Below are 16,578 nucleotides of genomic sequence, written 5' to 3'. Positions count from 1 at the left end.
CCTTGTTCTTTTGGTATGCCTTTTCCGTGTTTTTCTGTAATATAATTCATTAAACATTCCGACAAAAAATTCAGATATTCACAAGTCACACTTATCTCCCTCAGATAAACATTTCAGAGATGAAAAAAGGTTCAAAGCATGTTTGTTACTGGTTTGTGTTGATTACTAGTACTGCATATTCTACTGCTGATACCAGGAAAGAGCAGTTGCCAGGAAAGCCTCAATCACTGCAGTCATTTGCTGGAGCGCATACAGTTGCTGTGTGATGTTAGCATTATCACAGTGAAAGTTTGCCTGAGTTCAGAAGCCCTTGTGACCATTTTGAGGGGTATCCTACTGAAGCCTTTGGCCTTTAGCATCACTTGATTTCCGTAAGAACCTATGAATTTATTCATTTGTACTGCATTCTCTGCCAGTAGGTCCTTACTGTTCAGTCTAGGTTGACCCAGAGTCTTGCTCTTTCTCAGAAGCAATTGCAGGTTAAATTCAGCTAAACGATCAGGTGCTATTTATGCAGTAACAATAAGTGTATAGGTAAATCAAAAGTCAAATACTAGACTATATCTGGCTAGCAGTCATTGTGCTTTTCTGTGAGCTGAGGAAATACTATAGAAGATATTTTGTGGTGTCTTTCTGTCTCTTAAATATCACACTTCAGTTCACACCCAAAACATTAACTGATTTGCAATGAGCTGGCACATCTTTTTCCTTTACCTTGAAGTATCTGTCAGATTTCATATTACTGATTACTGAATATTAGTTTGACTGTCAATAGTAACCTTGCATATCCACAAATATTTTTTCTCTAGACAAACATAGTGGGCCTTTTTTTCAGGTGAGATTTTTTGAGAGATATTTTGATTTCTGAGCACATGCTCGTTTATCTGCACTGAAAGGTTTTTGCTTCTTCCTGTTATGTTTTACCCTGAGGTGTACTTATTTTGTTCTGCTGAACTTTTGACTCATATTTTTTCATGATGACTAAAGAAATCTCACTTTCATGCTTCTCTTTCAACTGGTTTGTCTAATTTCCAACCGCTAAATTTATATAGACTTCATGTAACATTTTTTCTTTATGATTCCATATAATGTTTTGTGCGTCACACTGGGGTTTATTGAATGCATGGTTTGTAAGAGCTATGCTGTATATCTGATCTCAAAGATCTTTCAAATGACCCTCATTTTTTATAGGTAGGTGAACAGGCAAAAACGTCTACAAGTACCACAGGGATTCCTGTGTCTTACATGTTTATAATCTTTAGATCAAAGTTTATTGGATTTGAATTAATGTTAATTTTTCAGAATTAATGTTTGCATTTATAGTGGAAATTGGAAATTATCCTTGAAAACAAACTTTGAAAAGCATTATTTTTACTGTTTAGAGTTTTGTTTTTGTTTTTTTTGTTTTCATATCAAATAGTACTGAACAGTGTTTGCTTCTTTTTAAAAGAAACTACACTTTTTCTTCCTAAATATGAAGATGTAGGCTGCATTCAGAGTCCCTCTTCTAGAATATACATAAGCATTGTTGCCACTTTTTAAAAGTGATACGACATTGCATTCAAATCAGTGTTACTTGCTGTACAATATGACAATTAGTATTGCATTGTTTTGAATTGTAAAATGCATCCTTTAAAACATCATATTTTTTGCTTTAGGCTTCACATAGTAATCACATTGCTGTAATTGCAGTAAACCGTATTTTTTACATAGCAGATGTTTTACAGGTACAGCTAAAGAAAAAGCATTTAGCATAAATATTTGTATGTCACTATTGTGGATTTGTGCAGTACTAAATAATGTGTAGGATGCACAACCTAGCAATTTCTGACTATTTTTTAAAAATGTGCATAATGTGTATGAAATATGGGAAAAGTGCATATGTAAATTTCTTTCCAGGTGTTTTTTTTGGCAATGTATCATGGTTCCTTATATCCATATTATTTCATACCCAGACTTCATGCACATTTAAAAATGCAGCCTCTAATAATGACAAACCTCATAAAATAGTTACAGTGCAGTAAGTAAAATAATTCCTGGGGTTTCTGGGGGAGGGGGTTACAAAGGCTTTTATAGTTTTGACAATTAGATTGGATTATAAAAGCATGATTAGTGTTCCTGGGAACACTTCATGTAAACTTGTGTTATTTATGAGTAATGTTTCTTTCACAGTGCGATATATATGTACATTAATTATGGTTGAATTAGAGAATTGCTTTCAATAAACTCTCTGGATTTATGAGTTATCTGCACCTTATTTGTCCACCAGTACATTGTGAATTTAATAAGAGTAGCCTGATAAAGTTCAACTTCTGTAAATAAGGCAGAGAATAGCCATTAAATGAATGAAGGGTTGGTTTTATTTAGCATGGAAATACATGAACTCTTCTGCTTGAAAATTAATGGAATTTGACTTCATCATTTCTTATTTTATTGAAAACATAAATTGTTTGCATATCTCTACAATAAGTTTTGCTGAAATCTAATGGAAATCTGCCCACTTCATCGTTGTGGTCAGGATTCTATTTCATATAACTAATTTTGTATTTTATGTATAGAGAAATAAACATAGTTTTTCTAAAATGACCTAAAGTGCTTAGCAGAAACATGTTAAACAGGTCATAAAATTATGTTAATAAATAATATCTTTTTCAGGGAACACTCTTTTTATCCACGAATAACACTGCCTTTTTTGTGTGTGTGAAGTTGCCTTTTTGTCTTAGGAGAATGAAATCAAATGCCTACTTTGTAGCAAAGCTCAGAATGGAAACTGATCCAAATCCCACTGAACTTGATTAAAAGGTTCCTGAAAAGGGTTATGCTGAAAAATAAAATAAATGGACACTTGTCAGATTTAATGCCTTTGCATTTGCCTAGCTGCATTGCCATGAAACTATATTAGGGTTGATAAAATGCTTTTGTTTAATGTTTTTAGCATACCACCTTTATTATGGAAAAAAATTATTGGCAAATACAGAATAAAAAAATTCGAATAGTTGTCAGGAATCACTCTGTAGGATGCATAAAATAATTTTTGTAATTCTCACATATCTTCACTTAGAAAACAGGCATTCTTAGCCTTAAGATTTAACACATTTCTCAAAGAAAACTGTATACAGTGAGCCTGTTAGTGTATGGTAGAGAATTTAAAAGTGAGACCTGTTTGGAAATGAGCTGTCTTCTCACTGAATTTTCATGGAGACTCATATATTAAAATCAAAGTCATAGTTAAATGTTCAGATAGAAATTCATGTGTATTCCAGGAAATGTTGTTAACTTACTTTTGTGGTAACTAGAAGGGGTAAAATCTTTGAATATGTATGTAGGTATATAGTAGGTATGTATAGGTAGGTATGTATAGGTAGGTAGATATATAGAAGTAGGTATATAGAAGGTATGTAGTTCTCACTGTTTCTTGTGTCTTTTTGATATTTTTTTTAAGATGCTGAGTTCCAAGCTAAGAAATAGAAAACTTTTAGGAAAAAAACATCAAGTCATTGTTTTTACAGCAAACTCCAGCTTCTAAACTTCAGATTTCTATAATTCAATTGATTCAATGACATTTGCCTCTCAAATGAGGCTTGTGCTGCTTAATGGAGTATAGCTTTGAAAGAGCTTGTATGTGCAGGAACTCACAAAAGCAGTTATTTTCTTGTGTGACACAACACTAGCATAAAGCTGGGCTTTGTCTCCAGTAATGTTATTTTGTATTTATTGTGTTGACAATAATAGAATATGACTTTGAATATCATAATAAAGAACATTTAACTTTTGGAAGTGTATTTCTCCACAGCAGAAGATACCATACCACCTGGAGGACTGTTAAAGATATTCCAACAAGCCTTAGCTGCCAAGACTTACTTAAAAACAAAAGGTTTGCTAAGCCTTTACAATAAATAAGTGCTAGATTTATGAGCAGACTTCTGAGATTTAAGAATGCTTCTTTTCTGTAACCCCCCCCCTTTTTTTTTTTGACTGCTAGTTTGATTTTCTGCCTGTAACAGGACATTGTTTCACTAATGAATTTTATATTTCATCCAAAAACTTGTGTTTGACTGAAAAAGTTGAAAAAAACACTATCTAGACATTGTTATGTTGTTTCAGTACCATGAAGACTTTTACAAGTTCTAAAATCATATTAATTTCATATTTGAATTTTTCTGGCCACAGTGTATTGATGTTTTATATTATATATCAAAGAGCCCTTAATAACCAACAAGTTTAATTTATGAAGACATAATAGGTAGCATAACAATGGCATTTATTAAAAAAAAAAGGAAAAAAGGAAAAAAACCCACCCAAAAAAGGCCGATCTATGACCAGTTAGGTTTTTCTCTTTGACACAATATATTTATTATGTGTATATATGTCTGTATTTTATGTATTTTGGATTCATACTGATTTGGAACAGAAAAATACCTAAGTATCATTTTAAGGATCTTCATGACTGGAAGTCATCTGTATACAACTTATCCTATTGTGCCAAGGGTATGTCAGCTGTGACTATGTGTACACAACTTCTGAGCTGGATTTCACTTTTTCAGACATGTCAAAATGTCTGTGGCACACAGCTTATCCAAGCTGTTCAGCTGGCAAGTGATTTCCTAGCATAAGTCACAGTTTATACCCTGTTAAAATGTGCAATGCTCTACTAAACCTAGCCAGTGAATACTGTTTCTGCCAAGATGCAGAATCCCTTTACATTCCCAAAATCTGGGTTATTTTACTCCGTTATTTTTTGGAATGTATTCAAGCAAATAGTATTGGTGGCTTTTCTGCTACACTGACATAAAACACTTTTCCCTTCTGTTCACTTTCCCATCCCATTCCTTGTTACATTGTTTGTATTGTCTTTATGTGCATTTTTAAATATTACTGATTATTCGCCAACCCTCCAGAGAGCCCACAGAGAAATTTAAGGACCCCTTTTTTCATAATCGCCCTTAACAGCTTTGTATTCCATCATAATAGAAGTGAGCAGTAATCCTTCAGTTCATTATCTGAGTCTTTATAAGCCAAAAAACAGACAGTTATCTTTGGATTATTCCAAAGTTAAGATATAGAATGACAAAGATTTAAAAAAAATATGTATAGTATCACCATCGTCATCATCATCAAAAGTTCTCAATAGAAATAAAGCCAGATATGGCAAATGGAGAAAAATCAATAGGCCTTTGGAAAAAAAACTCTTAAGAATTTGAGTCATTTTAAAAGTTGTATGAAGTAAGTGGGAGCAGGAAAGGTTAGAGCATAACTTGTTTGTGTTCATTGGGTTAAGTAGTTGACATGAGCATGATCATGGTTACATCTACTAGATTTGCGCCAAGATTTCAAATTTCATATGAGCTAGAGATTATGACTGAATGAGTGTGTGTTGAAGTTTTTGGTGGAATGTGAGAGTGTGTTAGTTGTGTGTAGTCTGGTAGTAAAACCTGTTCTCTTGTGGAATTTAACCACCATTCCTCTAGGATATTCTTTAGAGCTATTTACTAATGAAGACTGCAGTGACTCAGGTAACCTGTCCTCTCAACCATTATTATAGTAAGGTTTTCCTGATACTTTTCAAATGTACTAAAGCCCACCATTTGTTACTCTTTCCATTACGGACAGGGAGTTCACTTTTAGTAGCAATCTTTTTGTTCATGTCATGATTGTAACCATTGATTTTCCTTAAAAATCTTTCTGAAGAAAAATTAAAATAAAAAAAAATATTTAGCAATAGTTGTTTTCTGAGCTTCAAGATCACTCTTCTTATACTATTTTTTTTTTCATAAGTCTTTTCATCATTGCATAGCAGTTAGCAACTTTGTGACTTTTATTCTCTTCTGGAGCTTTTCTTGTCTATCTCCCTCCTTGGAATGATGTGCTCCTTTTACTTTTAGACTGGATTATCCTGAGCATCTCCTGTATTTACCTTCAGCTTCCTTCTTTGCCAGGTCTTTGAAATAATGTTACTATAATAATCAAGTAACATTCTTAAAGCAAATGTAATTTATCTTTACACTAGAAGTTAAACAATATTTTAAAAGCACATTAGTATTCTAAGCAATCACTTCACTATATAATCTCTAGTTATATAAAATTTATTCTAATCAGTGAAAAGTTCCAGTTCCTCTTGCTTCTATCCAAACTTCTAAAACCATGATGTATTAGCTAAAAGCATATCATCTTCTCATAAATTACCACAAAGATTCTGCTTGTGATAATGGTCTGATTTTGAGATATACAGCTGAGATACGTTAATCTTCTAGACTAAGAATAATAAAGCCAAGCAGTAAAAGATTAAATAATACTGTAAGGGTAGGCTTTTGAGAAAACCAAGTGTTTGAGGTGCAGGCTGCTCCCAAACATGCAGACTATCCTACTTGAAACTTACTAGTGCTCCCCAGAGGTGCTCTGTTTATTTTCAGTGGCTCATTCATGACAGATTCCTTATGTAGTAGATTGTTTCATCTTCCAAGTGCCCATCCCACTTGTTCAGAGAGTATTTGGGTGGCTTAGGTTGCAAGTCTGAGGTTCTTTTAAGTGTGTGGCTTTATATTCTTACTAAAGAAGGTAGGGTCAAGAAATGTAATTGACATTGTGAACCTACTTTGATAGGTTTTGTGTACTTCAAATTTATTCCTACAACTGTTAATATGATAGAACATTACCCTTGCTCATTCCAGAAATTCAGTGAGTTTTTGGCTTGTGTTGCTAATAAGTGCTGAATTTCTGTTCAGTATTTGGAATTTTCTTTATCTTTGAATACTTTGTGTTCATCTGTGTCATGCTTCCTGCAGAGCTTTAAAAAAATGAGGGGAGATGGATTCTATTGCCAAATATATTGCAAATATACTGCCTGTGTTATTGTTGATTTTGATCTCTTGGTTATATCTCTATTTACTTAGTGTTATGAGTGCTTGGTATCTGGATGGCATACTGGCATGTGCTCTGAGTTTACTCCCCTTGACTTCCTCAGGAAAAAGTTAACATGTGAAGGAGATCAGACACTAAATTCTGCCCCACTGTGTACCAGCAGATGAATGTCTGTGTGTCACCAGTAGATGGATGATAGCAGATTAGACTAAATTTCATTAAAGGTACATGCCTTGGGTAAGTGTAGAACACAATATAAATGGAGACTAAAAAGAAACCCCCTACAAACCTGTAGAAGGTGATTAACCAAATTTGCTTTCTTTATGTTCTATCACCCAGCTGCAATGGAGAATGGAGAGCTGTGAAATCCTTATATTAAGACATAAAAAATTCATATAGGGTATCAAGATTATTCTATATTATAGGGATCTTTTTCCCCCCAAATCCTATGGATGTAGAAGATTTGCTGAATGAACCTGTTAGCTGGGAGATGGAGATGAGAAAGTGTCTTTGTGGCATAAAGGTGTCTAACTGAGATATGGTGTTATGACATCATATTGTGATTATATTAATAACATGGAAGACTGAGCTTCAGAAATGGAAGATGTCAACAGCTCTAGTCATCCATTTCTTTGAAATAAGCTCTCTGTAGTGTCAAAATTCTCTCTTCTCCTTACAGTTCTGGAGAAAGTTTAGCAAAAGGGGATATGATTTATGGGCTAGTGGTATCTGCGTTTCTACCATAAGGTGGTGATCTTCATTTGGAAAGACGGCATTGAAGGCAGAAAAGAAAAAAAGGGATTCTGGGGTTCTGCCTTGAAAGATAACAGACACTTTTTTTAAAGCTGTTAAAACAGGATTCAATTTATAAACAGTTTTCAGTGGAGTGATGAGGCTCCTTAAATAGAAAAATAGCAATTTGAACCTCACACATATGAACCAACTGGATTTATCCAGAGACAGTGTTAAAAGAACTATCCAAAACCTTATTGTAAAGAGTTTCCATGTCTTTGGACAGATTACTGTGACTAGTTTTGTATCTGGAATAAACTTTGAGGTGTAAAAAACAAAATATGCATATAATTCTGTGGATTTAACATGGTAGAGAAACTTAAATTGTCAGGAAAATTTTACAGAAGAAACATTAGGTCCTTTTACTGTAATTCTTAGATTGCTAAGGCTTGTAAAATTTAAAAAATGAGCATAAATCATTACATGTGCTTAATAGCTAGTCTGATCATATATTCTAAATCAAAAATGAAAAACAGAATAAATATGACATAAACTTATTAACCGACTCATGAACAGCAGCTCTTGTCCTTCAAGAGATGACTCTACATAGGGTTGGTTACTTGTGGATGTTGTGTTTTCACATGAGCAGAATGAAGTCTAAATATCGATTTATCTTATGCTAGCAGTGTAAGCTCTTTACATATTGGAAGCTATTACATATTTACGTATTGCAGGGATCTAGGCAAAATGTCTTAATTTATATTTTTAATTCTGTAAAGTGCCGTCATATACTGTGAGAACAGCATGTAAGGGTATCAAATTCTCTCATTTCAAGAGAATTTAGATAACTACCAGCATGTAAAGTTTTTTATAGATGAAAAAATTAAGCTGTGTTATTCCTTTGTCTATTATTGCTAAAAAGCATACCCTTAAAGGCACATCTAAGAGTGTGGTTGATGTTTTATTTAAAGTTGGAATAAAATCTAATATGTATATATATATATTTAAATTGCTATATTAGCTCTGCAAATATTAGGTAAAAATACTGTGGAAAGAACACACATTGAATTTGGGAATACCACTTTAATTCAGCTTTTTGTTTAAATAATCATACTTCTGATGTTAATATGAGAAGTGTGTAAAATCAGGATAAAATATTTCAAACAGATATTTTAGTGTTTAGCAGCGTAATTCCAATTACAGGTTGTGTCCATATCTCCTCTACCCCAAAAACACCCTAGAAATCTACATTTTTCAGGAGACCAGGCAGAATATTCTTTCATCCTCAGTGATGTGTGATATAGCTGAATGATGGGCAGCTGTGTCCCAGTCAGGAGAAAAGGATCTTTTCTATTTTTAAGCTGATATATAATCACTGATGCTTGATGGCACATTTAATGGCTGGTGTAGCAAACAGAGGATGAAAAGTAATTTTAAGGAAAGGACAAGGAAAGGGGAAAGAGAGAACCGATTTTTCAGTTTGTGGCTGATATGGTAGTAATGTATTCTCATCCAAGTGAGTAGAGCAAAGCATGCTGTGGATATAAGGGAGGGAATTTCAAAACTGCTAACTCTTCAGGATATGATGCAAAGTACAGGATTAAAAGTTTACGGTTTACAACACTGATTTGTTTAGCAGAATTTCATACCATTAAAAAAATTGTGAAAAAAAAACTTAAGAGATCATGCACAGGGGGAACAGCTTATTTGCATCACTAAATACACCAAACTGACTGGATTACAAAAAGTTGTTCAACCCTCTGGAGGAAAAACTGATGGTTTTGGTTTATAAGTTGCAGTGAGGAAAATTTAAAGAGAAATCAATCTAAATTCAAATGAATAAAAAGGACAAAAAGAAATTAAGAGTTCCTTCCTAAAACGAAAAAGGTTTCAATAGCTCTAAATACTTGAAGTCAAAACTGAACATTTCGACCTAAAAACTTTGCTTTTGAGACATGTCAGAAATTACAGTACTTTTAAGCAATTTGTGTGGGCAGAATTAATGAATTTGTATATAAAAGCAAGAAGAAGAAAAGCAAGTGTATTGTAACTTCTACATGAATGTAATTTTGAAGTACAGAAAAGTGATTCAGGAAAGCTGGGAATATAGAGGAAAAATATGTGATCAGAGACAACAAAGCAGGCTGTAAATCTGTATGGAAAATATCTTGGTAGAAGCATAGATGTGTTAATTGGTCCTGTATGCCATGTAACAGAGCAGTTCCATGAAACATATGGCTGTGCATTAGGATAAAAGTGAAGGTACTCCTAGCACATTGGAGTTACACTTCCAGTTGTTTTGAAGTGTTTCCAGATCAGTTTGCTAGAGACAGAATCTTAAAATATCCATCCTAGGGAGAAAAAGTGGTTAGGAATTTTTCATACCAAAACCAAGTCTTTTCACTTCGTTCTTTGTCTCTTCATAGGGAGAATTAGCCATTCCTGTTCTTTGGTTTCTGTATTTTAATACCGTCTTCTAATATTCCCTCTTCTGCAACTTAGTTTCCTTGCAAGCCTTTGGAAGGGGACCTTAGAAATAGATTTTTGGAAAACCAGGGTACTATATGAACCACATATCCCTTATTCGCAGAGGTGGTGAATTTGTCGAAGAAAGATTTCAAATAGTTTTGTGTGTTGTGGCTTCTCTCCCTTACTATAATTCTTAATAATTTTCTTCAGAATGTATAAACAAGCTTACATTTGTAATTTCTCATCTCAGAGACTTGTCTAAAAATTGGCAGCACGTTCTTTGCCTTTTAATTTCATTGTACCTGCAGTTAAATTAAGCAATGGGTCACATGCCTGTTTGCACGACCACACTTTCATACATGAGGTCCTTTTGAATTCATAAAATCACATAATGGCTTGGGTTGGAAGGAACCTTAAATATCACCTACTTCCATCACCCCTGCCATTGGCAGGGACACGTTGCACTAGACCAGAGTTGTTGGGCAGACTATCTTGCCCAGGTGATTTTCTGCTTTTGTCATTACCAGTCTGCTCCAAAATCATTGCTCCTGAAACTATAATATGGCAGGATCCCTGTGACCATTCCCCTCAAAACAAGCTCTAGCATGGGTAGAGGAAGCCCCTGAACTCCTGTATAACAAATGCTGCTGCACAGAATTAATTTGGTTTTTCTGCTGCAGCCTTATGTAACTTGGACATTGTTCATCCACCCTGACCATCTATCAGCCCTACAGAGTTTGGCAGGCTGCCAGCTTCAGATGTGTTTGAAAAGATTTTAGGACTCCTCTTTTAGTTGTCAGTCAAAGTTGTCATTGCTTTTATGGGGGTTTTGTTTGCTTGTTTGTTTTTGCATGGAAGGTTTAAGACAGGGAGACAAGCTTGTTAATTTTCTGTTTAAATAGCAGTTTATGCTCTTTTTTGTTTTCCTTACTTGTACAGAACATTCGTTCATGAATGTGTTGCTTTACTTTAATAAATGCATTTGTCCTGCTGTTTAATCATGTATCTTGTGTAAATGGAACTTTACCATTGACATTTTCCTTTGTTGTTTCCTACCTGTATTTTTTAGACTTCTGTTGTACCCTTTCCTACAGTTTGAGTACATTCTGGAAGGATGTGATGTCCCAGACAATGAGCACCTTTTGATTTTCTTTCAGTCTTTAATGGAGAACTTTTATGCCAGGTCTCAGGTCATGTGTTCTGTTTTTGCATAAGGATAATATGCAGATGTATACTTTTTTTTTTCATTTTTATAATTGATTAAACTCAAGGTCACATGCATGCCAGAATACTTTAATGGACATTCAGAAGATAAATTCTGAGATCTCATTCACTGATATGAACTCAATGATGTTAATTTTTATAGATCCTAAGTTACTCAGGCTGTTCCAGAAACTGGAAGACTGTAATACTCTGCTGGTATTAAAATAAGAGTAAATTGTATGCATATCAAATTAGCCTGAACAAAAGAATGGGTAAACTAATACAGAAAGTATTCAGTTAATATTTAAAGAAATTAATATAATCAAAACCAACCAGACACAGTTCTATTTGGAATATAGTTTAGAAACTATGCGGAGTGAGGAACTGCGATAAGGGAATCAGTGCCTCTGAGAAGAGCTGTGGTCACAGCATAAAAGAAAAACAGTAGGAGCTCCCAAGACTAATGCTGTGGTAAAATAGAACTGGTTATATAGCTCTCTAGTGTATAATTCAAGGAAGTGTGAGTAGGAGGATTAAGGTGAATTTTCATCTCATACAATATACTGACAAACAAGAATACTGCAAGCAGTTCTTGTGTATGCATTATTAAAAGGTGCTGAACAACCGTTGAACAACTTGCAAAAAAATTTCCACATGAAATATGTGTCGTGGAGATCAGGCCTAATGATGAGAGACTTTAGGCTCAGTCTCTTTTGTCTGTCTGACCAGGACTGAAGAGCTGATGTTATTAACATTCATGACTATTCTAAATACAGGAAAATGCTAGATACATAATGCTTGATCTCTTAAATCTGTTACAGCCATTGCAAGACCTTTTGGCTGGTTATTGAAACAAATCTGAAATAAATCAGAAATTAAACTCGTATGTAAATGTTTTCCAATGCCAGCAATTAGCCACCAGAATAAACTGCTGGTGGATATCTTCAAATCAAGACTCAAAGTCTATCTGGAAAATATGCTTTATTAAAAAACGGGTCATTTCTGTGAAGCTGCACAACAATTCTGTGTAACTGAACAGAATTTCAGTTCTGTGATATACCAAAGGTTATATTAAGTAAACTAATTTTGATTTAATTTGATAGATATAATCTAAAATTATAAAAACATGGTCAATTTGGCAGTCAAAAAAACTGTCAGACTTCCTCCAGATCAAATGTCTGTTTGCCTATGCTTCCCACGGCTACTGGTAGTTAATGCTTCCCTGTTTCTGGCCTTAGTGGTAACATACCTTCAAGTTCCATTTAAGGGTTTTATAATCATCAGAATCAGCAGAATTTAAAATCTATCAGTAGAATTTCATGAGCATACATGTGTGACATAGTCTTCTGTGACTTCATAGATGATCTCCAAAATTCAAAAGGAGTGTCTGATGCATTTCAACTTTTGTGCATAATGTTAGAATTTCCCATCTCTTCTTATTGGACTAGGTAATATAAAATACTAAAGGGAATATTTTTTATTTCTTGATAGTTTATTGTGTAATTAAGTATGAGTTTACAAGAATTTATTGAGCATTTTTTCTGGACTGATTTTTACTAGTTACTAATAACACAGCTTATTATAAGGTTGATAATGAATCTGATCTAATAGGACAATGCTGATGCATTCATGTTTTGATGCATGTGTTTACCATATTTGAGCATTCTTGGTCTCTTTTGTGTCAACTTGTTTGTTATCACAATAACTCAGGACATTCTGTCTCAAAACCTGATGAAAAATGCATTGGTGTACAAATTATTGTTTATTCAAACAGGTATTTGAGGATGTAACTGAATAATCTGATCTGTTACATGAATAACTTGTAGTTTTGAATCTATGGTGGATGAGCTTTTATTAAAAAAACACACAATTTTAAATGTCTTCTAGCATTGCCTTTGTTAAAGGAAAAACAGTTACAAATCAATGATATTTAAAATTCTCAAACAATGTGATAGTCTAGGAAACTACTTTGCCAAAGTGTGATTTCCGTTCGGTTTGTGTACATATTGATTTTGTTACTCTTTTGAATCCAGACAAGAAAGAATTTGATAATGCAGTTGGTTGACAGCTATTAAATCAGTTCATGATTAGCTTAGTCTTAATGTGAACAATGACTGGCATTTAAAAGTCCAAATTTCTCACTGATTTGAATGCTGCTAGGATTGGTCATCTCATGAGATCATTTGTAAAGACATTTTATTCTTTTTAACATAGGAGGAAGATCTTTACATTGCGAAGTGTGGTTCTCCTTAAAGATTAACAGCATACCTGCACCACCAGAAAGAATGATACATGTGCAATGCAGAGTTTTGGTAAGATTACTTTGAACGTTTAATTTTGTTCTGCTGCATTAGAAGAAAAATGTAATTTTTACTGTTGGTCTGTCTGTAATCATGGAGGATTATTCAATTTTATTAACTAATCACACCCCATCACTTTTTGAATAATAAAACTCAAAACATATGAAGACCTCATTTAAGCTCTGTGATATGAACTAATATGAATACTTGGAAAAGTGTCTTTTTTATCCTATTTAAAGAATTACATTTTTATTCTTCTGACAACTTCTTCTAATTTTGGATCTCAGATAAGGTTGAAATCTAGAAAAACTTCAAGCAGTTCCTGTACAGTTCACAACAGAATAAGTCTCTTCTGATACCCTCGTTTCTTATGTATGCCAAGTTATTATTGTCATTTATATTTCATTAATTATTGGGCTGTATTTTTATTAGAAGATGAATACATACTTTCACTCTCAAAAATGAATTAAATATATTAGTCATTTTAGAGGAACAATGAAATCACATTATAGAAGATATATGATTTAAATCACGTAAGTATTCAAAGATAAAACAACTTTTTAGTATGCTTGCTTAATTGCCATTGGTTTTATTTGCCAAAGATTTGTAACTGTATTTATCTTTGAATTATACTTTGTGCGGTTTTTATTTTCAGAGCTAATATTTTTCTTGTTCTGTAAATGGATATTTGCTCCATCATCTAGATATTCTCCTTTCTGCATGAATTGTAAGCAGCTAAGAAATACTGACTTTAATAATGGATGCTGGTAACAGGTTCTGTGAATAGAAATGGCTGCTATGGTGTTTGTCTTCAGGAACAGTTTTGTAAATAAAAATATATGATACAAGAACTAGGGGACTACCTCTTCAAGTAACAGATGCTGGTAAGGAAGAAGGCTATCCTCCGTTAATTTTACATGTAAGCATGGGTTTATGTGGAGGAAAAAGTCCAAGCCAGTAAGCATTTCTAAAAATATTTAAAATATTGTTGTTCATATATCACTTCTGGTCTGCTCTTCTTTCCTTAAAGTGTAGTATCCTGGTTGTGAACTTCTGTAGAGCTGAGAAACAGAGAATGATGTGTTCAAAATCTTGGTGTTGGATGAGCATGGTGTAGGGAGGTGTCTAGACTACAAGAATTTGTTTGTGATTTGAGACCGTGGAAAGAATACTCTTGTATAATTTTCTGATCTGAAAATACTGTTAAATGGTAAAAGAAAAACTATATTTAAAGTATTACTGACCCCTATTACATAATAAATTCCCAAGGTGCATTTTAACTGCCTTTAATTTTTAATCTAATTCAGTATGAAAACTTGTAAAAAACCAGTAAAATCCAATATAATTTTACAGTGTATGTGGCACTGAAATTGTTGACCTGAATAGGAATAACTCCTTTCTATGAGGGTGAAGGAGGTAAAGAAGTAGCTCTATGTCTTTTTCAGATCTCCATGGAAAATCTCATAAATTCCATTTTTCTTGGTGAATTTTGAGGATGACTGTCAGTGTGACATTGGTAAAAGAACTAAAACAAGCCTTAACTGCTGAAGAATGGTCAAATAAAAGCAGAAAGCAAATAATGCTGGTGGTACTGCTATTAGAATATTGTTCACAGATCTGGTTCTTGGAGGTTAAGAATTGTATTGAAATACTGGAAGAAAATTGAAGACGCCCACTAAAAGCATGGGGAACTGGAAGAGCAGACCTTTTCTTATTAATGCTAAGTACCTCTATGAGCTTAGTTTGCCAAAGAAAAAAATGGAGAAGGAATGTGATCATCCACTAAAGAATATAGAAAAGATAGTGATGGTCTCTCAGTTTTGCTGACCAACATGAATTAAGAGCTAGTGGTCAAGTTTCATTTGAGAATATTTAATGTTGCATTGAATTCCCTAGTAAATAAAACTTCCAATAAAACATTGGAAGATCTTACTGGTGAAAACAATTGACAGAATCTTGTGAAGCTGAGGACTTGAAATAGTTTCAAAAGATGGTAAATTTTTAAAAAGTGTATACAGCTGGGACATCTGCTGCATTACTGAGTCAGATTTAATTAATACATAGATCTCTTTTTGACCTCAGAGTCTGTCTTCGTACTATCTGGCCCTTGGAAAGTAAAGGATTAGCAACATTTAATTTCAGATACTAATAACACTGCTTTTGGACAGTAGTTATAGCTGTATGTTGTAGTCAAATGCAATACAAATTTACCTTCTGCATGTCAAAAGTGTTTTTCCTACCTTATGTAATGTATCAGATTTCTGAAACATCAGAAATTGCCTCCAGCAGAGGTAAAATTGGCAGGACAGAGTTTTGAAATGAGTAAGGTGTATATCAAAATCTTGCTCTTCTTTATGGTAGATGTGTGGCTATGGTGACTAACAGCCTACAGACTGTGAGGTTGTCTCCAGAGAGGTGAGGGCTGGTGGGCATCCGGGGAAAAATGGACAGTGTGGGATCATCCTGACATATGTTATGTGGGCGCCATGAGTGCTATAGATGTTAACAAGAGTATGGTGAATACACTTACAGATTCCAGTTTTGTGTTTGAGCTTTGGAAATGCTTTTCCCTAATTCAGCGTTTTGAACTTCGCGAATGAGTGTCTGTTTGAAATGTAATATGTCATATAATATGAAAAGGAGTGGCAAAATGTGCGTGTGAAGGTTGAAACTGAATTCATAGCTGTAGATATTCTGACCATTATGGTTGGCCTGAGACAGTGACCATCAGCTGATGTTGCGAAAGAGTCCTTTGTTGAAGAGAGCAGAGAATTTTAAAGAAACAAGTAAGTCTACCTGGCAGCACAATGCATGGCACATGCATGGATACAGGACAGAGTTGCTATTTTCAGCTTTTAGTGTGCAAAATCAGGTAAGAGGAAATACCGCAGTTCTGTCTGTACTGCCCTCCCTATCCCCTAGATCTTTTACAACTTCAACAAGTCATTGTGTCACCATCCTTTTTCAATTTGCTCAGGATTTTCTGTGCTAAGTAGTGTTGTATGCTTTTTCGTCT

General features: G+C 34.0%; 1 protein-coding gene across 1 annotated transcript in view; it reads left to right on the top strand.

The window, feature by feature from the left end:
• The window catches only part of CFAP47 (cilia and flagella associated protein 47), a 285,559-nt gene that overhangs the window by 174,806 nt on the left and 94,175 nt on the right, over nt 1–16,578 (top strand). Inside the window, exon 52 of the mRNA XM_034074649.1 lies at nt 13,477–13,574. Coding sequence (XP_033930540.1) covers nt 13,477–13,574 — 98 coding nt within the window. The remainder of the gene's footprint in view (nt 1–13,476; nt 13,575–16,578) is intronic.

The sequence above is a fragment of the Melopsittacus undulatus genome, chromosome 2, assembly GCF_012275295.1.
Source record: "Melopsittacus undulatus isolate bMelUnd1 chromosome 2, bMelUnd1.mat.Z, whole genome shotgun sequence".
Lineage (NCBI taxonomy): Eukaryota > Metazoa > Chordata > Aves > Psittaciformes > Psittaculidae > Melopsittacus > Melopsittacus undulatus.
The sequence above is the reverse complement of the archived record's forward strand: the minus strand, read 5'-3'. Positions and strand labels throughout refer to the sequence as shown.